This window comes from Xiphias gladius, chromosome 19 (assembly GCF_016859285.1).
Source record: "Xiphias gladius isolate SHS-SW01 ecotype Sanya breed wild chromosome 19, ASM1685928v1, whole genome shotgun sequence".
In the NCBI taxonomy this organism is placed as follows: domain Eukaryota; kingdom Metazoa; phylum Chordata; class Actinopteri; order Istiophoriformes; family Xiphiidae; genus Xiphias; species Xiphias gladius.
The window spans coordinates 17822488-17847518 of NC_053418.1; the positions used below are offsets into that span (position 1 = coordinate 17822488).

The 25031-nt window shown below is 42.0% G+C and overlaps 1 protein-coding gene across 4 annotated transcripts in view; it reads right to left on the reverse strand.

Annotated features, from left to right (window-relative positions):
* rhobtb4 (Rho related BTB domain containing 4) overlaps positions 1 to 13028 on the reverse strand; it is a 44413-nt gene extending 31385 nt beyond the window's left edge. Inside the window, exon 1 of one of the 4 annotated variants that reach the window (XM_040154489.1) lies at positions 12872 to 13028. Coding sequence is in view for 1 of the 4 variants with exons in the window: in XM_040154485.1 (XP_040010419.1) it covers positions 11982 to 11989 (8 nt within the window). In the remaining 3 variants the exon portion in view is untranslated. Of the gene's footprint in view, positions 1 to 11981; positions 12009 to 12859 lie in introns of those variants that run through there. The other 3 variants (XM_040154486.1, XM_040154487.1, XM_040154485.1) reach the window with 3 other exon arrangements.
* Positions 13029 to 25031: the final 12003 nt, after the last annotated feature.

Below are 25031 nucleotides of genomic sequence, written 5' to 3' on the forward strand. Positions count from 1 at the left end.
ACTGAGATGTGTTGCCAGGGCCAGCACCCTGGGATGAAAGAGAGTGTGTTGTGTAACAGCAGGCCTATTTGACAATGGTTGATGGGCATGTTAGCAGAGTGTGAGTTTAAGTGAAAAACATTCAACGCTAGATAAAGCCTGAGAGAAAGTAAAGAAAAAGACAGACAGACAGAGTGCAAGGGAAAGAGAGGCCGGGGTTATTGTTTACTTGCTTGGTTATCAGTAGATTGTCTTATCTACAGTCAGTTGGAAAACTCCATGTGTGTGACCAGCTGTTGTTGCCTCATTATATCCTAATGAAGATATATCACTCCATTGCTCACAACAGTAAAAGAAAAACACCGCAATGGAATAAGAAGCTGCAGTGCAGTAGTCAAAAGCTATTGAATGTATTATTTCATAAATGCTTTTGTGTTGGCGAGACATACAGGTTTATGGTTTATGCCTTATAAAAACAGATTCCAGTTTAAAAAACTTTGGATCTATGCTTGCATGTCAAAAAGGCTGCAGACCATTTTTAATTTCACCAGGCAGCTAACCCTCAAGTTTTGTTGGTATCACATTCATTTATGCATTCTTTTGGAAAGCCAGAGACCACCAAACTTATACTGTCTAATTTCAAAATTCACAAATTTTTGTGCTTCCTTTTAGCAAATGACCATATTCTGTCAAAAGTTTAATTCCATTTTCCACAAACTGGGCAGCACTTCTTTTAAAAAAGAAAAAAAATGTGAATATGACCTTAAAGGTGTATGTGAGGTGTGCACCCTCTCCAGGGAGAGGTTATATTGAGTCAGCTATGTCTTCAAAATCAATCGTGGATTCACATAATAAGCTAATTATTGTATCCAATCATGATTCTGTGTGTATATGCAATTTAATGTATAATCTTAAAACATCAGTCATCTAATACAACATCATATTTATAAGCTGTTGTCATAAAATTACAAAAAGTCATAAAGCTGAATGAGGTATGGTTAAGATTTACGAGCTATCAAACAGTGTCTCCAGCATCCCACACAGAAGATAAGAGGTAAAACACATTCTGTTGACATACTTGTCATTAGCTATTATTCCCCCAATGCCACGGCATATGGAATGACATCAGTTTGTGATTCTGACTCCCCGGCCGCAGATACTGTAAATGTTCACTGACTATAATGCTGATGTATGATCAGGTCAAGTCTGTGCTGCTGACGATAGGCCATGGTGGTGGAATATGTTGGGAATGTAAAGTGGCTTGAGGTCCAGAGGCAAAGGCTGGATAGAGGTGGGAATAGCTAAACAAAAGGGAAGGATGGAGGGTGGCATGAGGGAAGGAGGCGGGTGGGGGGGGGTTCTTAACTGCCAGCTGTCTGCCTGAGAATAAACAGACCTCTGATTATGATATTAATGCCAACTTAAATGTTTAAAATTGAGGTGCCTGGCTTTCGCAAAGCGATGCCTTAGATGAACAACAACAGCGCCGCATACTCTATTCCTCACTGTCCCTAACTAGCCCCAGCTTCCCTGTGGGTATGGTGTCCTTGGCATTGCCTTAAGCACACAGGTTAAACATTGCTAAGTGCTAAGTAGGTAAAAACTTTAATGAGAAATTCCAGTGATTCCATGGGCTTTTTGTTTGAGGAATTGTTTTCCTCTGGGGTTCAAATCATAGTCTGTAATTTTAAGCTTGTTTCATCCCAAATAACAGCCTAAGACAGGGGAGTGCCTTAGGGTAGAAAAGGTGAAGCAGAGGTTTTTAAGGGCTGAAGGGTTGAGTGGATGCTCCAAATTCCTTAGTGGCACAAGTCTTCTGTGATATAGACAAACTGTGTATAGCAGAGGTAGTCTGCCCTGGAAGTTATAATATACAGTGTGCGTTCTGACTTGAGAGGATTGATGTTGCACAGACATGTCTTGCTATGCTCATGTTCATGTATAGACACATAAAGACAGACATGCCCGTCAAACACACAAACACAATCTTAAAATCACACACACACACACACACACACACACACACACACGGACACACACACACACACACACATACACACAAACAAATACGCATGCACACTCTCTGCTGGATAGAGACACACAGGTCAGTAGAGGTGCCTCCTAAGCTGTGGCTGTCAAGTGCCAGGGCTAATCTTATTAAGGCTCTCTTCAGCTGCTGGTAAAAGCTCTTAAAGTGATAGTTCACTTTGCTGGAAAACTTGCACTTTTTGAACCTAAGCGTATGTATCTTCAGAACCTGAAGTATATGACTTTTGTCTGGACAGGCAGTGTTCTCTTTGAGCACAGTAAGTGTATGGGTTTCACTCTATAGTAGGTTTTCCAATATTAGAAACAAATGGAAAAAGATTAAAAAATGCATGAAAATATCCACACAATGATCTACTGAGATTTCCTTCAGATCACAGCAGCCGGTTGATTCATAAGGAGGCACTATGTACTAGATAGTGCAGCTAATGTTCCAGCAAATTGAAAGATCAATTTAATTACCATGGGAAGTGAGTGCTGAGCCAGTTAAGGGCTTGGTGGATTCATTGGCCATGCAGGTCTGAAGTCATTATAGGGATAAAGAGCTAGGTGCTTAGGTCAAGGGTCTGGCTGAAAATGACGTCAAGGTGAGTGTGGGGATCAGGTTGAGGAATGAGACAGAGACAGACATGGAAATGGAGACGGAGTACATGACGGAAGTGAATACAGGACCAGAGCGAGGGTAAAGCCCTGAAGGCTGAGGACAGAATGTAGGTTAGCAGGGGAAGTAACATTAGCAGGTCCTAACCTATAAGGACGTGGACTGCGAGAAGAAGCGAAAGACTAGAACCACAGAGAGAAAATACAGAGACTGAAAGCAAAGGGAAATACAAAAAGTTCATAATTTAAATATCAATAGCCACAATGTACCTGTTAACAAATGCAGTATATCCCATAGTTGTCCATTCGGTATTCTACACTTTTCCATAGAGATGTTGAACTACACACCAAATTGCAGAAAGACAAAGCACTGCAAAATGACTCCTTCTGCTCAAAGCCTCTTTTGAAACTGAGACCAAGGCTGAGGCGGAAGAATACACTGAAGAATAGTGAATAGAGAATAGAGAATAGTGAATAGAGCCAGGATTTTTACATGATGGTGGGATTCTGACTCACCGATGTCATAACAATGTCAAACATCTCTGCTACATTATGCCTCTAACAAATTTAACAAGTGTAATCCACTGCACATTTTTCTCTGTGCCACCTCTCATTAGATTTTTAAATCTTACTCCCCAGATACACGTGTCCAAGGGGTTCAATGTCAGTTTGAAATTGATTTAATCCTCCAGCTATATTCACTAGTAACTTCTTAATATGTCTTTTAGTAAATCCATCAGCAGGGATAAGGGAGGAGCTTATCACGGACTATCTGCTAAGTGTTTTAAATAGCATATTTTGTTCCTGGAGCTCGTAAATATAGTAATAGCAAATAAAAGATAAATGGATGGGCTATTAGAATTACACTTTTTAGCCTAACCCTCCATGTTACACTGAAACAAAGTGGTGAAGGTTCCCGAAGTTTTTTTTGCATCCTACCTCTTTTACCGTTCGCTTTAGTATGGTTCCTATTCTGTGATGCATTTTCTTTTTATGAATGACCTTCAAATGTCAAATGCCAAAGTATGAAAGTGCATGCCCCCAAATTTTTTTCTTTTATTCAAAGGACTGAGACTAAAGCCTGGTGTTTACTGATGAAAAACAATTTTCTATTAAACTTCACTGTGGCTGCCCTGTTAGTAGTCATTACAGCCACTACATAATTTAGGGCATATATTTGCAGGAATAAGAGAATATGCCACCAAACAACAAAAATACAAGATACGTTGTAAATTGCTGTTTGTTGTGATAGCAGTTCATACTCTGTAATGTAGTTTAGCTGGAATATTTCCTCTATGTAATCCTCAACTGACCCAGCAGAAAACAAATGCTGTTTCAATGCAGATAGGTAACCATTATGACTAACATGCTCTCGAGCACTGTATACTATAAGGTACATTTAAGAGTATTATTGACAAGCCCATTAATGGCAGATCAAGGTAGTCGATGACAAAGTACTGTAATCTGTAATCTGCCAGGAGGTCTTTCGAATGATACATGCAATTTATCACTGGACACTGACACCTCGCTGCTACCTGTGGTGATGTTGGGAATGTCGGCAACCTCTGTGAACCTCACACAGGTCCGCAGCGTCACAGTCCGGTGAGGATGTACGAGAGTAAACTTTGGACTGGGGTTGAGATCAGACAACAAACAGGAAAAGGTGAGGGAGGGCAAATGGAGCTCTCACTCCTCTTAAGTACTGCATGACAGAAAGAGAGAAAATGTTCCGTGCTTGTTTCATGTATTGTCTCATACACATAGTAAACAGGAAAGGGACATGTGGCTAGGCTTAAGAATTTAAAAAAGTCCATTAATGGAATGAAACTGTTCAAATTTCTGAACAACGTGACAGTAACCAGGAGGAGGAGCAAGGGAAAAACGCTAAAGCTGAGAGGAGAGAAATGCATTTGGCCTCAGCACAGGTCAATCAGTATTCCAGAAACAGCCTGATCAAACAGAGATTCAGGCCAAGCCAAACACCTCTGGACTTCAGTCTGGCACAGAGAAGCATAGCTGCAGCCCTGCCGAGATCACGCTGCACACGGTCAGTACATCAACCCTAGCACTCTCTGTATAGCAGAAGTTCCCACCCTTTTTGGCTTGTGACCCCTTAAAAATTAAGCAAAGTCTTCATGGGACCCCCCCCCCCCAAGGTTGCATACACCAATTGTTATCAGTTAAACTAAAGAGCTGCTTATTTTCAAGGTTTTAACTGAATAACTTTTAGAGGTTTAAGGGGCTAAAAATTATCCCGTAAATCATAAAAAATAAAGGAAAAAAGCAAGGAAGGTCTTAAAAAAGTAACAGCTCTGTGTAGCCAAAATAGATTTTTTCTGTTGTCCTATCGTATTAATCATCTTAAGATTTTTCCTGCAATCCTTTTTAGGAACCACTGCTCTATAGCTAAAAACTACAGCCTGAACCAGTGTGCTGCTTTAATCATCTGATGCTGGCTTAACAAAGATATGGTATAACAGTATTGCTGTATATGTTTCCAGTTACAGAAAGTAAATTGTCAGATTTGATACTTCATTTATTTAACTGTGAAATAGCTTACCTCAAAACTCTTCAAATCAAATTTGAGGGATCCAAATATGTTGTGTATTAATATAAAACCCGAATATCAGATATGTTGTCCTTCTTCAACTTCAGTTGTTTTCAATATGAAATATCTATATTGGTATTATCCTCCATCTACCTCTATTTAAAACACGCTGTTGCTCACATTTACAGAAATAGAGAGGAGCAAACAGAGGGGGGAGTGTAAAAACCAAAAATTCACAGACTGAGACACAGACAGACAAATAAACAACATTAAAGAAAGCCAAATCATAACAGGAAGGTCCCTGTGCTGTGTTTACTTCAAATAGCCTGCAAGTTTTTTATCCATTTGTGCTACTTTCTTAGTTAGATTTCCTCATATTGTATTGCACCTGCACAAACAAACCTGTTCTGAGTTGAAAATCCTGCATCTGACAGACAGAGCAAAACAGCGAAGCATTTATCTCAATGGCAATGCAGTTTTGATTTTATTCAATTGGGCATTGAGTGGGTTTTATAACCCTGAGAGTAGAGGAGCCATGTAATCCTTCAGCTGGCCTAAAAAACACAAAAGTCACCAAATGTAGAGACACCTTTCACCTGACAGCAGTGAAATGCAGTACCCTACACACTGCTGGAATCTCTTGAGATGGAGGTCAACATGCATCTCTAATTGTGCGAATGTCGTTGAAGAAGATGGCACATGCATGCACATACATAACATACACAGGCATGGATGAGACTGCAAGACTATGCAGAGTAGGCATCCTAAAATAGTGTGATGGAAAAATCTATACTGGTGTCTGGTTATTTCCGCTCTGCTTCGCAGTGGCCTGGTGATACAATAGTCACCTCACACTGTAACCACATGTCATTCACTTGCCAAGCTGCAGCACGACCACACAGGCTTTAATCATTTCAATAAGGGCAAGGGGCAAGAGGGTGGAAGCTCTTTCTGATGGTGCATTACTGTTGATCCCAGCTAATCCTAACCACTTGTGAACAGAGGTCATTCAGACCAGAGAAATGTTCAGATGAAACACACTGAGATAACAGAGGCAATTTGTACACAAAATGTAACATACACTTATCTTAAAATGTCCTGCATGGCTTTTAACCATTTAGGTTAGATATACAGTATGTCCCTACTGTATTACTGATCGCTGCGTTGAGGAGGAAGGAAAAGGCAATTTAACAGAAAACCATAACAGCTTTAATGGAGCATAACACCACTCAAGAAGTCAATATTTCTGCATAACATGACCTCTGTTGAGAAATGCATCAGCATTAAGTAGCCCATGATATTAAACAGGAATGATATTGATGATCTTGATTAAATATTTATGTCGAAATGAGAGTGACGTGTTCCAGTCAGAGACAGCAGAGAGAGAGATAAAAAATTGTGAGATGAAAAATTGTCCATCCTTATACGACCACAGCGGATTTACAAAGTGAATTACTACTATCCAGATAGAAGCTATAGCTCAAAAAATAACATCACAGATTTTCATTCTTATTGTCAATTATTGGAAAAAAATGTGAACCAACCTGACTTCTAAGGTATATTAACTTTTTCTTCCGTTTAAAGTAAGGGAAGGTTCCTTGAAGTATGCCTATGACTAAAAATAGATCCAAAATGGAAAATGAAAATGGCTAACCAAACCATATAACATGTGGTGAGTCAATTTCAGATTTCCATGAGGGAGCAAACCACAAAGACTGAAGTCCGACAAACACTGACTGGGATGATGACAGAATTCTCATTTGCAACTTGCTGCCCTCAGTTATTATATCTGATTCATCCATTCTGGTTTGTGTGTGAGAGAGATAGAAATAGAAAGACAAGAGAGAGTGTCAGTCAGGTTGCATCAGCCTCCTGAAACTGCAAAAATAAGGCAACCGCCTCAATCAAATGGCATGCGGGCAGTTACAGCAATGAACGCAGCATTGCGTATGTACAAAAACAAATGGGAGGGAAACACCTTCACCTCTGGACACGTACAACCACATGAGCACCAACACAATCACAGATTAAATCCTGTGGTTTCATTGTGGCTTGGCCAACACTGAAACTGGTCTGACCCTGATTAGCAAGAATGGCACCCTTGGGCGTTTCTCTCACTACAGATTAGTTTAAAGCCTCCAGCCCTTACTAGAGGAGAGACAAAGACACAAACACAAGCAGAGAGTATATGCATGTGTCAGTGGGTTTACATCTATATTAAGGGGTTTGCAAATGTGGGTTCGGGAATTCATATGCTTCTCTGTGTGTCTGCTAATGAGTCTGGGCGTGTTGGAAGATTTTTGGATGCGTCCCCGTGATGCTTTTAGGGTGCGGGGAGGGCAAAGTAGAGAGCAGTTCAAGATGAAAATGCATGATGGGAGAATTAACAAAACACAGCAGCTAAGGGCACAGACAAACCAGGGTGTTACCATGGTTCTCCGTCACATTCATAAGTCTCCCATTAACACCAGCAATCAGCTACTGGCATTGCTAAAATGACACAGGGCCAAATGTCTACATGACATGAAGCATACAGCGGCACCTCCCAGAACTTCTTTTTTCAATGTCTCTCATGGACAGACAAGAAAATGAAACTGTGAAAAAACTCTCCCTCTCTCTGCCTCCCTCTCTCTCTCTGTGTCTCTCAACCAAGCACAGCCAATCACTGATGCTGCTGAAGGTCCTAATTGGGGTTTTTCTTAATTCTCGGTTAATGAAAGACACTGCCGCTGAATAGCGTGTGCGATGGGATGTGAGCTGTTATTACAGGTGGAGAGACAGGCAGACAAGATGTGAAAACAAACAGGATGAGAGAGAGACAGACATCTGAGGCTCGCAGGCGCTGAAAATGAGAGACACTAGAGATTACCACTGCGTCTGAACAATACAGAAGCCAGACATATGGGACTGTTTGGACCCGTACAGACATGGGAAGTGGCTGGTGCGCGGGTCAGCCTCTTAACTCCTATAGGGGATGCAAGGAGACAACCACACCCATCCAACCATGCTAGTACCCCAGAATACACACACACACAACTACCAGTAACTACCAGTGTAAAACCCTCAGCCAACCTCCTACGGTGTTAAACGCAATCTGTGATTGCAGCACGCACACTCAAATACCTAGTTGGCATTTCCTCAGTCATATGACTTTGGAGCCAATTCACCCAAGGGGATCGGCTTTCCGCCATATATGAGAGGAGCAGATGCTAAAGAAAGAGACACCCGGGGATCAAATTACATACAGAGTAGCACACGTGCAAAAAAAATGCATTCATAATCACACAGATGCACAGAAAGACATACTGTATTTGTTGCAGTGATACATCTACACCACCATAATACACAGAAGCACACACACGCACACACACGCACACACACACACACACACACACACACACACACACACACACACACACACACACACACACACACACACACACACACACACACACACACACACACACACACACATATAAACATAAAAAGAAAGGAGCTACAGCAACCAAGCAGTGCAAGGGACATAAACTGACACTGGGGAAAAAATTCAAGGCAAGACAACTAAACTGAGTTTTTGATGTGGAATTAAACTTCTTTGATACACAGAAACAAAACTGTGTGATTGTGTTAATTAACTGCAATCCAAAAACACTTAACATATAAAACATGAAACAAGTCTTGCTGTGTAAAACCTTTGACCCAGAACTCATTCCAAATGTTCTGTCAACAGTCAGGTTGTGTAATACAACTCCCTATCAGTGAAGCCATCCTGGAGCTCTGAACACAACCCCCTGTCGGACCCTGGCGTCAGCCCAGCTCGGAGCTGTCTGAGCGGCCACAACCGGACGAGGACACCCTGCCTGAAATGAACTGGCTCTTTTATCTCCTCTCGCCCTCTTGGTCCAGCCTTGCCCTGTCCTGTCCTCACTGGCCACACACCTTCTTATCAAAGTCTATCACCACACACACACACACACGCGCGCACGCGCACACACGCACACACATCACACACACATGAATGACATCATGTGACACAGACATGCAGTGTATCAGGACTATGCAGAAAAAAAATAGTTGCAGGCATTTGTGTTTGATTTTATAGTAATATTGTTTTAATTGTTTAGTGGACCAGACCAATACTGACATTTGTTTGCTCACTGTAATTCAGACCAGCTGCAGAAGCCTATAAAGCTAATGACACTCACTCACTCACAAATACAGTCAAAACAGAGAGAGTGGGAGTGCTAGTGACACAGTGCAGCGGATTACCACATTAGAGGAAGTTAAGCTAGATGTTCAAATGGGTTTTACATGTCGAATTGGTTCTAAGAGATTTAAGGGTTTTTTTTGGTATGAGAGCTAGACAAAGCATTTTCTTTACCCCTGAACAGACTGTATGGAGGGTTAACTCTCTATTTTAATTTCTTCTGTTTAAATCCTTTCTTTGCCATCTTTTCGGTTCAAACTTAGAAGAGGGAGCGGGCAAAGATTTGAGCTGAAAGAGGGTTCAAGCACCTTTTTTTACTTTCTGATTTATCTTGTTTACAGTCATATGCAATCCAGCGCCTGACGTACTCTCCCTCTCACTTGCTCTCTTTCTCAATCTCTCTTTCTCATTCCTTGAGCCTGCTCTACTCTACTTTCCCCTTGTTGTCCCTCTTTCTCAGGATCTGCACCCCTTTTTCCTCCCTTCTTTCCACTCTCCACTCTGTTTCTCTCTTATTCATTTTCAGTAAATTGCCTTCTTTTCTCTTCTCTTCTCACAAGGCCAATCCTCCTTAACTGTCCCCTTGCTGTCCTGCTCTGCTTTCTGCTCTTGCATACACTTTCTTTGCCACTGACACCCTGTTTAAAAAACAACCAAAGAGGCAGCCAGTAAGAGAGAAACAAACTGTACAGTTGCCATCACCAGCACAATCACTTGCTTCTCTCTCTATCTCTCTCTCTTTCATTTTCACTCTCTCCAAAACTTACTCAAGAGGACAAACATCATGTGGTGCTGGTAAGAGAAGAAGACACTGTTGTACGATGACTGTGAGTATCTGTTAGTTGTTTTTTTTTCTTTCCTATGTGTGAAAGTCTGTGTTGGCGTCCAAGGATATGTGTGTGTGCAATTGATAATTACAACTCTCCATCCTTGCATACAAACAAATACAAAACTATTCTGCCCATGCACACATCTAACAGCCACCAGTGTGTGTGTGGGTGTGTGTGTGTGTGTGTGTGTGTGTGTGTGTGTGTGTGTGTGTGTGTGTGTGTGTGTGTGTGTGTGTGTGTGTGTGTGTGTGTGTTTGTGTAATGTTGCTCAACTCACACAAAGACAGGGCTTCTTATATGACTCCCAGCTGTGTGGACTTGGCCCACCAGTTGGCCTTCCAGCAGCCAGGAATGTTTGGTGTGCAACCATACTGTAAAGCCTCAGTTACCCACACACACACACACACACTCCCAGCCTCCCCTGGAGACAACCTACTCCTCTGAGCAGGGGCAGACAGAGGGACGAGCCTCACCACAAAGGAAGAATGGTTCAAATTCCACAGCTGATACAAAAACACAGAGGAGTGGGACAGACTGGAGGAACTGATGTCAGCTGCATCAGACCATCCCCCCACACCCACCATCTGCTCTCTGCTCACAGGGGAAGGAAAATAAAGAAAAGGGAGCAAAGAAAAAATCAGGAAACATTTGACTCTTGTGGGCATTGTTGGTGTGCTTGATAACTGGATGGTGTTTTGGCTGTTATCAGAGATACCAACTTTGCACCCAGGCTTGTTTTGGCCCTTGTGTGTTTTTCAGCACATACAGTAACTGCAGAAGCCACTGTTTGGCTCTGCAGACACTGAGCCACTCCATTCCCGAGCTATGCCTTCAAGCTGGACTCGCTGATCCAGCAGGTGCTGGAGTTATCTGATTCTGTATTTAAGCAAGTGAAGCAAACTAGACTTTTGCATAGCACAGACTGACTTACTGTTTTGATTACTGTATCATCAAAGAGAACCCGATCTAAGTAGTGTACAGCCGACATAGCCAAGGAAAGATATCTAATCCAGCCTTTTTCTAAAATATTCCCACAGGGAAATACACTATTTTGCCGTCATTGTTCTAGAAGAACCACTATAATATTGACTACATACTGTATAGAATATTGATATAGAATGATATAGATTATTGAATTTCAATCGCCTTAAGGATTTTTTTGGTAAAAAGCCATTTCTATTGCATTTCGTTTTGTCAATAAGCTGTTTTTTGCTCAATAGTTTAATACTTTAAAGAGAAAAGCGAGCGAAAGCATAACAGACGATAAAAGCTGACTTGCCACAAATTAATAACTGCCCCTGTAGGGGAGAAGCCACATGACATTTATCAATGTTGTGCAGATTTGGTCTTGGGTTGACTTAAAGTGACACACCCACGTTTGTGAGATAAACTCAAGTGTTTTACCCCGGTCTTAGCATTAAACATAAATACATAAGTTGCGTTTTATTCACGCAAACTTCACAACGTCTTGCGTATTTAGTCGTCAGGCAAATGACAATCCAACGCGCCTACTGTAAGATGCCTTAATACGCCTAGGCTGATGTCTCCCGAAAAGCTTGACCAATCCTTCGGGGGCAGGAGTTAAAGGCCAGGCTTTTCGAGCTCAGCAGAACTGTGGAGAGAAAAAAAAACAAAACAAAAAAAACCCAAACGAACTCAACCGTTATGCAAGCCCAAGCTTTCCTGTCTACCCACGTGTGGTCCGCATTGTAGACAGTTTAAAGCACAAGTTAAAACCCAGAGAATGTGTCTTGATTCCCGTGGCTCCTACCTTGACATGCACCTCTGGACTCAGTTCAGGTCTCTTGCCCCCCCCCCCCCCCGGCGTCCACTCTCAGTTCGCACCTCTCCACCGCTCTTTTCCCTTCACTTTATTCCGGGCAGCGCTCGCCTCTGGCCTCTCCCCATTAAACTGCAAGGCACAAACACATGCGATGACTAACGAGCATTCCTCCGGATGGCAACATCTAATCGTAACTCAAAGGTCTTGACACTCGCTCCGTTTCAGCCTGGAGCTGAACGTCCTGAAATGATCGACTCCGTTTCTATGCCAGAACTGACAGGGGGAAAAACACTTCCGACTGTTGGAGCCGAGAGATGCCAGGAGGAATGTAATTACATGAGGGCTGCTGCATATTGCAAAACCTGCAGACACGTTCTTGCCCCCGCTATTGTGGTCTGGGATCTGTCTGGGCTGTTGTCCGGCTGTGGTCCTGATGCGAGTTTTTTCCACGTCCCTTTGTTGTTTCTCTGTCATACCTTCGAGGGGGAAGCACATGGAGGAGGGGACCCTTGCCTCGACTTTCTTTTGTCTATCTGGGTTTTTTTTTTTTTTTTTTTTTTTTTTGTGTGTGTGGGGTTTTTGTTTTTTGTTTTTTTTAAAACACAGCAGTGCTGCCCGTCAGAGCTGGATGAGTCTTTTTTAAAAATAATGATTCGATACAGACTTTACATCGCAGACGCACGAGGGATTTTTCCACGAATTTCAATCAGCTCGCGTGCATTTCATCCTCATCACATCTCTCTGATCTCATAATCTCACCTCTGATGATTTCTATTTATTTGATTTACTCCCCATGTAGTTATAATAGTAGTAATAATGAAAAAAAAATGATAATAACAAGACAGCTAAAAAGTCCCTTTGCGCACCGTTTTCCGCACCCTTGTTTTCGTCCAAGACTCCTGTCTCGCCAAATTTTCTCGCCAGAAGTTTAGTCCTCGCTGCGGAGTGAGCTGACGCCGCGGTCTCTGTCTCGGTCTCTGTCTCGGTCTCTCCTCTCCTCCCCTTTCCTCCTCTGGTTGTCCCTCCCAAGCGGTGGCAGAGCCCGGTTATGTTTCAGTGCAGACCAGCCTTCACCGACAGCACGCCAGCGCCTATCACGGAGCACAGTGACGACAGCCTCATTGCGAGTCGCCAGTGCCACACCCATCCATTCATAAAGTAGAGAGAGGGAGAGAGAGAGAGAGAGAGGGTCTCCAGACAGGACAGTGCGCACGGCGAGGACGTAGTAAAACATCCATATCCATATCCAAATATCCATTATATTCCTGTAGGGACTGATGACATGGCTATGATGTTCTTTTAGGGACTCGTGTCTCATATTGTTGTGTCTTATCTTCTAAACAGGGCATTTATTGTTGAGGCTTGAGGGCTGCATGACATGTTTGCTGTAATGTTGGCAAAGGATGAAAACTGTCCCATACAGTATAGCCTCTAGCCTATGGGCTATACTGCACGCGGTAATGTAAAGTACAAGTCAACAAAGGAAACTGCGTCGTGTTGGGCAACCTGCGGAGGTTTCACATACACATTATTAGAGCTGAGACTATGTAGTTCGATGGAAATTTTTTTGATAAGCTGTTAATCGTTAAAGCTGTAACTTTTTGAAGCAAAAAATGCCAAAATTCGCTGCTCCAACTTTCTCAAACGTGAATCTTCGTTCTTCTTAGTCTTGTGTGCTGGTAGACTAAATGTCTTTGGCTTTTGGACTGTTGGCTGGACAAAGCATTTGAAGAAATTTGAAGACATCCCCTCAGGCTTTGGGAAACTGCGATAGCCATTTTTTAACAATTTTCTGACGTTTTATGGACTAAAACATCACTTTATGTAAACTCAATTTAGAAAATAATCTTCGGATTAGTCATGAATAAAATAACTGTTAGTTGCTGCCTTATCCACAACACAATGTGCCAATTCACATACTGTGATAACATAACATATATTTACAATGGGCTAATATAATGGGTAAATTTGCTGGAGGATGATCAGTCTTGCTCAACAGCACTTCAGAAGGGCTGGTGTTTACCAGCTCTATAGCTTGAATACAGGCCAGTCACACTGCTCACTTCATCACGTCCACCTGCTGAACCTGCCGGCTTGTGCGAGGTTGTGTAACATTCGTCAGTTTACAGTGTGCATGTAGCTGAAAGAATTTTTACACCTTTGTTTTCCTCTTTAGAACCACCCGCCCAGTTCAATTTGAAACTGCCCGGGTGCAGGATCCAGTCTAATAAAACACTACTGTGCAGTACAGTAGGTCGCCACCCACAGGAAGAATGCTGCCTACAGCCATTGTTCAGTACAGACACTGTAGTGTACGTTGGCTTTAAGAAGAAACTATTAATTAATCAGGCGCAGTATGTGTGTCCTGTCTGTGCTATTCAGACAGTCTGATTGCTCAGCTTGTGCTCAGTCTCGTCAATGTTAATATATCGAACTTTTATAAACTTAATTGGCCAAACACATTCAACACTGATGCCCGGGAGATGCCCTGTAAAAGCACAGCATCTCCTTTGGAAAAAGTTACTCACTGGCCTCATGATAGCAGAAATGGGACCACACGGAGCTGTACTATTACCTCTCTCTCCAGCGAATTTTTCCAGTCAGTCCACATAGCTGAACCACCAACCGTCCAATCACAGTCCAGCTTCACTGAACAACCGTAGTGCTGATCTTAACTGTATCTTAAGCGGCTCAGACTAAACTTTCTGTCATGATTAATAATTTGGGAACACACCATGGATTCCTTTGGGTCCATCTGCATGGATTCCCATCTATTGACAATAGCCAGACCGCTTGTATGAAGAAACTTTGAAGCTGTTGACATCTTCAGGATTTTGCTGACTCTTGCTAACTCAGTTATGGAGATCAAATCTAATTACAAAGTATTAAACTTCTACATAGAAACAAGCAGGGGCAGGATGTTAATGTACAAAAAGGCACAACAAGGGAAAAAAAAACAGCAGTCTAATTCAGTCTTCAGTGCCAACTCGATTATAAGAGCTGTCAGTGAAGCGTTTCAGCCTCAGCATTCATCAGCATTTGTAGAAAAATGCCGTCCTCTGTATATGCATTTTGAACTTGGCAAAAGCATAAATGTCAGGCAACTGAGGGGCCGCGAGAGGTCCCCTGTCTGTCGAACATTCTCTGAGGGTCCTGCTCAGCCAAGCATCTGAAACAGGCAGCGTCCTGTGAAGGGAACAGAGCAACCTGCCCAGGCTTGCTCCTATCTCAGCGTGCATGTAGGTCCCAGGCAACCGTCCTCAGGCTGTTGCCAGTAAGCCTGGGACCCACACACACAGATGCACACACACCAGTACAGTTGGGTGATGGAACATCATGCTGTAGCCACGACATGGATACCGCTGGGATGAACCACTACCGCGAATGCTAAAAACTATGCCTCATTTCTATTCTACACAAAGTGTTCCCTGAGTTCTGCTGACATACAGTATGATACACTGAAGGTCGTATGACTCTGTGTGTTCATTTCTCTGCTTTTGTTACGCTCATTGTTCCCTCCCTCCTTCATGACATACACCGATGTGCTGAACCTTTATCTCAAAGTGTCTTGTACAGCACTTTTCCATTGCCAGTGGCCTCGGCTATAGCACTATTGATGCAGCCACATGGGCACAATAGGGGCATAATGGGGGCGTCCACATGGTTCGCCCCTCTCTCTCTGTCAGTCTTTCTCCTGAGGGGGCAAACTGCTGATCCCAGGGGTGTGAAAGGCCTGCATCAGCTAAATTTCTACAAACAAACACAGTTGGCCTATATATTGCATTACGCATTACATTTGCACACGCACATAAACAAACAATACACAACTCACTACACACACAAATAATAGGTGATCTTTGTCCCGCTCAGATCGATTTCACTCAGCAAGTCTGTACCTCCGATGTGGCATTTCAGGAGCCACAATGGCCTTTGACACCAGCCATCGAATGACCACAATGACATCTAACTTTGGACGCTGACTGACCACAATGGGCCTCTCTTTGCCTCAGAGCCTCTGCCATTCTTCTGCCTGATCTCTCAGACAAAGCAGTGTTACAGAAGTACCAATTGAGCTTGAACAATCGCTCACAAAGGAGTCACTGACTTGGTGTTTCCAGCCCTCTTGCCAACCGTACCACAGTCTGGGCAGTGTGGTGTGAAGGTAAATTGGCATCATACGCAGCCACGCACAGACAGATTATTGCAGCTTGATTTTGTGGCAGAGTTATTGATTTGTAAATAATTATTTCAGGAATTTTCCAATTGATATGAGGCGCAGTGTCAGACTCAGGTTTAGGTAGTTAGGAGATTATATTTATTATATCAAATATCACAAATATGAACTGTCTCAAGAAGTTTTAAATCTCATGTCTTTACAATATTATTTAAAATACTTGTGCATGTCAGTAAAAAGAGATTCCAGGGGATATCAACAGATACTTACTGTTAAATTTTGAGTGACTGTAGCAAAAGTTTTTGCCATCTTATTGGTGTTCTACTTTTATTTGCACAGTAACGGTCCGCTTAGGTGTGAGGAGGGACATTAAAATGTAACTTGCACTGCAAATTTTAATATTTATATTGACACAAAGTAAAATGTAAGTAACATTTAATTTAATTCTATTAAAATGTGATTTTGAAGAAAAAAGACCAGAAAAAGTAGAAGACAGACATTATATCTTAAGGTTTTCCAACTAAACATCCCAGAACGAAACAGGAAGTATGACTAAAATTAAGACTGTCTGTGTAATGAAAGTGAGTCAGAGACAGAGAGAGCTCAACCATCTCTCACCCCAGGATTCTGCTGAGCAAGGAAGTGGTGGCTCGCCGGAGTCCTACATATTACTAATCTGATCTTCCAGGCTGTTTTACAGTTTGGAAAGAAACCCTCCAAAAACTCTACAATACCTTCCTTGCCTGCTGAAGTACCTCCGAGATTGGTGCTATGCATTTTTTGGGTTGAGTTTGTTTCTGTTATATGTTATTATGGTATATGCTTTCTGTACCATGATCATATGTGGCATGTATATACAGTATTTTCTTTATTTTTATTTGCTACATTTTTGCAGCTCGCCTGGCTGTTACAGCCAAATAGAGCTGAACTTGAACCCTGAACCAACGTGCTTAAAACAAATGCAATTTGACCCATCATGATCCCATGGCCCCATCAGGTTGGTGTAGACTACTTTTCCTATTTGTGGGTATGCTGTCCATGCATATATATACACACTTTGTGTGTGTGCATATGTTTAAAGACCTCAAAAAATCAGGGATTTGTGTAATTCTCGGTGATGACTGAGGCGCCAGGTGTCACAGTGGACAGAGATCAGAGAGAGGATGACATAACCCTCACCATGAGTTAATCCCTCAGTCTCTCCATGCATCCATCCACCTCCATCAAAGGGTGCCATCCGGTCCTAGGCCAGCACCCACCCGGTTTTGGGTGTCTGGCCTCCTTGGCCCACACTCCAGCCTGCCTGTGTCCCTCTCGGGCATCACTTAGGTGCTATGAATACACACTGGCGTATGCTCAGTGCTGTCAGCTGGGCATTGGCACGTGTGGATCATGTCAGCACGGCCGCAGCGCAATGCTCCCGACTGGCGTCACTGCACCGACAGCACATTCAGGTCGCCATGGAAACAAGGACGAGCACAGCTACCTCTGCCCTTACATCCATGGGTTGTGTTTTCCAGATAAACTCTCTTTCTCTCTCTGTATTTCTTCCTGTCTTTCCTCCCCCATCTCTCTCCTACTCTTTCTTTCTCTCTATTTGTTTCTCTGTCTCTTGCCTACGTGACTTATGACAATCAGCAGGGAACTGGAAGTTTGAGTCTCATCCAGAGGGCTTTATGAGCTGTTAAAGTCTTTGTCATTGTTGTTCTCAATGCTCTAATGAAAAATACAGGAACACACGTGTATGTGTATTTATGCAAGGTCTTGGCCTTCAAGCCTCCTTTTGATTTTGTATAAATTTGTGTGTTTCCGTAATGGTTGCCTTAAGGGTGAGTCGATGGCCAAAGCAGGAGCTTCTCAAGGTCTTCTAAGTACATGTGTCCTGTCACGTCTCTCTTCTCTTCTGACTGTCTCATAGCCAAACTTTTCTCTCTTTTTTTTCTCTCTCCATCCACACAGGCATGCAGTGTGGGAGTGACTGGCCATAATGGAGGGGTATGTGGGTCACTTTGTTTTTCACGGAGGTCCGACAGCTTTCTCGGGATAAATGAGCAGGTTGCAGTGTTTGTACTTCTGCTCTATTTACCACTTTGTGCATAATCAAATATCATTTACTGTGTCCTAGTGGACCGGCTGGAGGCCAGATGGGTGGAGGGGACAGGTACTAAGTTAGCAAAACAGAACTAAAAATCGGGATTTACTCACCAGCTGCATCCTCTGCCCACTGTTGTGACGTTTGAGTTTTTAATCTCCCGAGAGTATGTGTGACACACTGCAGGTACCCTTCTTTCAGAGTTTGGCTGTTTTATATGAAAACAGTGATAATCCTCCTCCTCTTCCCCCACCTTGTCCTATTCTTCCAAAGCATTGTGAGTAGATTTTATAACTTGCAAAAATGTTGTAACATCTCCATCCTAACCTCTGAGTGATCTGGCATTACAAGCATTGTTATTGTCAGAAGAGCTGAGTTACTAAATAACTCTAACAGTAGAGTTATTTACTGTAACTGGCAGATGAGGCATTGCACAAAAGTTCAGTATAACAATATGAATCAGAGGCAAGACTCTCACTTTGTTTCTTTTCTGGCCTTTCTCTCTCTTACACCATATGTGTGTACTGACATATGATACTAGGACGCACAGTTTTCAGGGGAGCGATTCAGTCAGTTAAAGTTTAAACCACTCGAATACTATTTCTATGGGTCATCCTCTGTGTTAGGTTGAGAGTATGTGGGTGCGTATATGTGGGCACATATTTAATTTGTGTGTATTTTTGGTGCATGCTCATTAATGTTGAGTGACAGAACAGCTGGGGAATGAGCTAGGTAAAAAGGGTCAGTAGGGGACCTCTCCAACTCAGCTTTTCTGATGTGAAACATGCATGTGTAAGCTTTTGAGAACCGTGCGTGTTATCTTACCTAATGAATGCTATGTATATTCTTGGATTCAACCTAAAACATATAATTACTCTAAACTAAAGTAACTGATGATAAAGTTCTTAACCAATATGTTTAAGTACAGCACAACAGAACTGTAGATTATAGTTATAAATCCAGGATGTTAAAACTAAAATTGAAGTGTCAGAGAACCTGAGAAACTGAAAGACAAATGAGTTCTGGATTGTGGAGAAAGTGCGAAGTAGTTGCCCCATGTTAAATAGTAGAAGACCACACAATGGTGGGATACTGCCAGGTGTGAACGTGTGGCAGGGCATTGCTGGAAATGAGTGAGCGTGGTGAGTTACCATACCCCTGACAGGGAAAGGTTACTTGAACAATGATGAATGAAAAGCAAAGCACTTGAAACAGAGCTTCCCTGACATGATGACAAACGTCACACTGTCTCTGAAGAATCAACTTGACATTTGAAGTAGGCCAATTTGTTTCACGAAAATGCCTCATCCTTGCACTGTACGTTCATAGACTGAGCTTTGCTCAACTTGTCAGGGCAAAAGCTGCCTTGATTAATGAACTCCAATCCAACTACCTGCCATCACCACTAACACACCTGTACACAATCACACAGCAAATGCTCAACAGAGATCAACTGAAAACACTGCTGAAACACGGCTGGTGCTATATGAAACTGCCCTCTTTATGGTTATACTTTTAGGGTTACATTAAAAACCAACCTCTTTAATTTTTTGTTTAATATTAAAAGTAGCCATTGGAAAGAAATACTGATATAAAGTCACCATGCACAACTTTCATTTACCACAGATATTTAAAAATGCTGAATACACTCTTTTGTTTCTTGGCTGCTGAGCACGGTGCCTCTTGAAACGGAAATGATTTAAATGACAATATGTTTCATATCTGTTTTCAGTGGTGCCCTAGATAACCTCTGTATGATGTCTCTGCAGTGTTAGTTTGCCTGGGCTTTCTCCATAGCTCCCAATTAGGAATGGTGTGTGTGCACTGAGGTGAATGCCAAATTGGTCCACTTATAAAGCCTGCCTTTCTCTCTGTCGTTCTCTTTCTGACATACACACACAAAGACACACACACACACACACACACACACACACACACACACACACACACACACACACACCTATGTACACATGCAGAGAAACAAAGAACACACATAACCCGGTGTGTGATGGAAATGTTTATGTATTCTGAATTCAGGTTGTGCCCTGAAGACGCCCATTCATCTCTTTCATATTAACCCCATTAGCAACCTCACTGCCTGAGCACAATGATAAGGGTTGCCAGGATATTGCTGTTATTATTGCTCTGACTCTATTTTGAGACTCAATAACTCTCTCACCCACACACTAGAGGTAATGAGAGGGGTGTTTATGTGTGAGAAAAAGAGCAGTTGTGAATTAAAAGCAACCACATTTTGATGAGGTTCATGATGCAGATGTCTAATGTCTTTGCGAATGCACAATACAAAGCATACCAATCTAGTTTTGTCTCACGATCAAATGTATTATTTCATGATGATAAAATCTCCTTCACTGAAAGGCTAGGAGAAAACTAAATCTAAACAAAACACATACAGATTAAAAGTGTGCACAAACAAACACACAAGCACACACAGACACACTGATTCAAATGTGAGACAAAACTGACTTTATTTGGAAGATTGGCTGGAAAATGAATCCGTCATCATTTGAATAGTGCCATCTGCACATATGGCCACATAGACACATAGACATAAAAACAAACACACACACACTAACACACACTCCAACGTCAGCATATCAACGTCAGACAATCCAAACAGCACCCAGTGCTAGGCAACCATGCCATCCCAGTGCAGATGGCAGGGTCTGATCATGTTTATTTTACTCTAATCTAATGCACTTAAGTCCCATTGCCTACCCATGCCCTCTAAATGACGTTGCTGGGGATATGCTAGTCGTTTGTTTGTGTGTGCATGTGTTTGTGTAAGTGTGTGTGTGTGTGTGTGTGTGTGTGTGTGTGTGTGTGTGTGTGTGTGTGTGTGTGTGTGTGTGTGTGTATGTCGACGGGACAGACTCACAAATTGCTGTTGTATAATGGACTAAACCAAATGGTAAGTGTCCACTTGACCCTGTATTCACTTCCTGTTTTTAAACAACTTAAATGGCAAAATATCAGATAAGATTTTTATTCCTCGAGTAAAAGCTGACTTCTTTTGATTCAAAGCTGCCCCGCCCAACCTTGCCTGACAGCAGCAATGCATCCCCATCTCCAATATGTGCCTGGGAATAGAGACCGCGGTGCTATGCTTCCACACCTGGCTCACAAGGCACTCTCTCCCTTTGGAGTGTTGAGTTGTGTGACCCTGATTGGGGTACTATGTAAGGTCAATCACGCACGCTTGGAAGTGGGTGGCAAGGCAGGGCCACTACTGAGGAGTGGGGTCACACATTTTTGTGTTTCACTGTAATTTAGTCTGTTATGGGCCTCAATATTTGTTTATAGAACAAAGGTCAAGTATGTGACCCGACATGTCTCTGTGTAACTGGGACTCTGATACACAGAATCTTACTGAGTGAACAACAAAGTTGTTTATCTTAAACACATGACCTAAAGAAGTTTAGTGTATTTCTCTACAGAAAAAGCCTGATTTAACTATTTCTGATTGTTTGGTTTTTTTTTAATAGACCACCAAGCCATAAATCTCTAATCCGTTTCGAAAAATCAGGACATAAGACAACTCTGCAGTTCTTGAATTTTACTGCATAGTGTGTGTGTTAAGATCAAGTGAAATATCACCAAGCATAGTATTAACATACTTAAACCTAAAATTTAAAATGAACGAATGTCGAATCTTTTAACGAGACTTTCAAAAGCCTTTTCATTCTGAATAATTTCAACATTTCTTTCATCCATGGAGCCTCCACTTGTCTTCACATGAGCCATGGTTTGTGGGGGAGATGTGGTTTTACAGTGAGTCAGTCTTTGTATGTTTTACTGTATGTTGAGACATTTCCCCCAAATCAGAGGCCCACATAGGCAAGAAGGGTAGATTGTCCTGGCATGATATGAGTGGGTGTGGCTTTCCATGGTACAGCCTAATGATTCCCAGAAGCTGTGGCTGTGGGCGTGGGTCACTTGGCTTGTCTTGACTATAATCCGGTTTTATAGCAATAAAACAGATCCATACTACACCACTATCCGTTTTTTTGGGGGGGGTTTTTTGTCACTGGTGCATGTTTGCAGACTAGTTGAGCCGTCCAAGTCGTCAGGTCACTCCAGTCCCTCCATATTCCATTTGTCACAATCACAGCTATTTACACACTCTCCCCCTTTGGAGTGTTGAGTTGTGTGACCCTGATTGGGGTACTATGTAAGGTCCATCACACCCTTTCTCATTTCTATTTGACCTATTCCTCCTGCTGTCATTGAGTATTACTGCATATAAGCTAAATATCTCGTCAGTTGCATAAAATAATTAAATTCCATTTTAAATAAATAATTTAATATAACCATCATTATCTGCCATAAATATTACAAGCTTAAAAATTACAGTACAGGACCAGTAGCTTTCTGTGGTGAAAATTTCCTTATATTAATACATTCATCATTGTATAGGCTTGGACTTTTTTCAATATCAGTGCCCAAACTCTGTGTAAGTTTCATTTCAAATATCAAAACCTTATTTGAATGGATATAAACAGGCTTTTTTTTTTTTCTTTTAAAATAAACAAAATAAACCAAATTTCCAAAATCAATGTTTACTGGTGTCTTCACAAAACAGTCATAACAGATCCTTAGTCCTGATTAAGAAAGGTCTACAATCAGCATGATTTGAAGACACTATAATCAATATTTTTATAAAAACAATATCCAATGTGAAAACAATTGTACAATGTGAAAGGGGCGACTTGAAGTGGTGAACCTACAGAGAATTATCACCTGAATGTGCAGCTCCCCTCAGTTTACAGAGCTTGTCAGCTATTTGGCCCTCGACTTGGCAGGCAGCTGTTCTCAGTGAAAAAGCTCTAAAAAGCCATTGTATACTGCCTGCTCAGCACCAAACATAGTGGAGCATTTGGCAGCTAAAGAGCCACATATTTCCTTCAGGAGTTGGTAGGAACCAAAAACAGAACTTAAAGACGCCAAGTGACCATAAACATGACTCCAAATGAATTCTAAAGTTGCCCCGATAACTGCTGGATGTGTAAATAAGCAACTGTTTGCTAACAAGTTCGCCATATCAACTTAACAGGTGATGATATGTCAGTGTTGTGTTCACAACTTGTTTCTTGCTCCCAGGTGGCCAAAAAATTGTCCTTATTGCTGGTTTAAATCAGAAAATATCTCATACAGATTAAGTAAGCAAGACTAAGAATTTCACCAAGCATTCAGTGCCAGCCTTTGGTGCTTTAACGATACAATCACAGCTTCTCAATGCTACAAAAACATGTCGGTCAGTGCTAAACAAATACTAAAATTCAACACCCAACCACGTATGCATGCATGTAAAAAACACTACACAATGCAAAAAATACAAATGCTTTTTGCTGATCTTTTGCAAATGTTTTTGTTTTTGACCTAGTTCCTTTCTGCACCTCTGTGTTTGTCTGCCTTAATGCCATATTTGTCTGCGCATCTGTCAACAGTGGCACTTTGTCAGGTCTGTCTGTTTGTAGTACCCCTCTCCTTCTCATTTCAGTGTGTTTAAAATGGAAGATCTGTTTATACAGCATGTCTGTGGACGCTGGTTTCCTGGTTGCTGGCCTGTCTGTGGCAGCAGGCTGGAGGGGCTTTAGGCTCTTCATCCCCCATGGTGAGGCTCTGTCCCAGCAGGCTTAGCGACACAGGCCTGCCACAAGGCTGGGTGGGCTTGGGATAAATTGCTCTTTGTCCACCAGAATAATGAAGAAAGACACAAACAAACAGCCTAAAAGATATTTACGCTATGGTACTCAACATAAACACACGTAGAGATACAGTTAACAATTACAGAACAATTAAGGTTATAAGGGGCACTGATGGCTGAACTTGTATTGTGGCATGGTATGTGACAATCTGGCCTTGGTCGATACCTATGTACAGTTTGGATTGTGCACTGAACAAACTAGTCTTGTTGGTTATTCACTTTTTTTTTATAGGAATGTGAGACTTTGACTCAGCCCTTAATAGTTCCACAGCTGGATAAATTAATGACAGATTCTCTGAAGGGATAAGTCTAATTCTTATTAACGTCAGAGTTCCTCTGTGATTTTATTGAATTGACACATCGGACTACTTGGGGCCTTTCACTGAAGGTCTTGCAGAAACTATTTTTGTCTTGTCACTCTTATTAATAAAAGATTTCAAAGTGTCTACAGGGGAATATGAGTAGGAAAATGCTGCACTAATACCATTATTGCTGACACACATGCATAGCCAGTTCACATAAATTCACATTCATATCTGAGAGCAGTTGATGCTGAGGTCTGATCTCCCAAACATTGTGTGCTCAGCTGTGTGTAACACATAAGAGCCGACTATTGACAAGTATTGCAAAAGTACACAGTGGCCCTGGGGCTGTGTATAGGACCAGAGTACCACTATTGACTGAGTTCAGTAAATGATTGCTGATTTTTTTTGTAGGTTTTTCTGTGAAAAGTGATGTAATATTCCCCTTTTCTACCCTCAGCCCTTTCTTTAACAAACTCTTTTATTCAGCTTTGCTTATTTCATGTATCGCTTTTGACCAACCTTTCCCTCCATCCATACCGTTCCAGATAGTTATGTAATCTTAGTGACTGTGTCATTTGGGATCTCATATTGACAACTTAGCCCTCCACTGTCCCTCTCCAGCCAGTGTAGATGGCACTCCACCCCAGGCAACTGGGAGGTATGACACAACATGACATGCAGAAAATTATTGATCCCATAAAGACTGTGTGTGTTTTAATGTCGGTGCAGCGCATGTTTG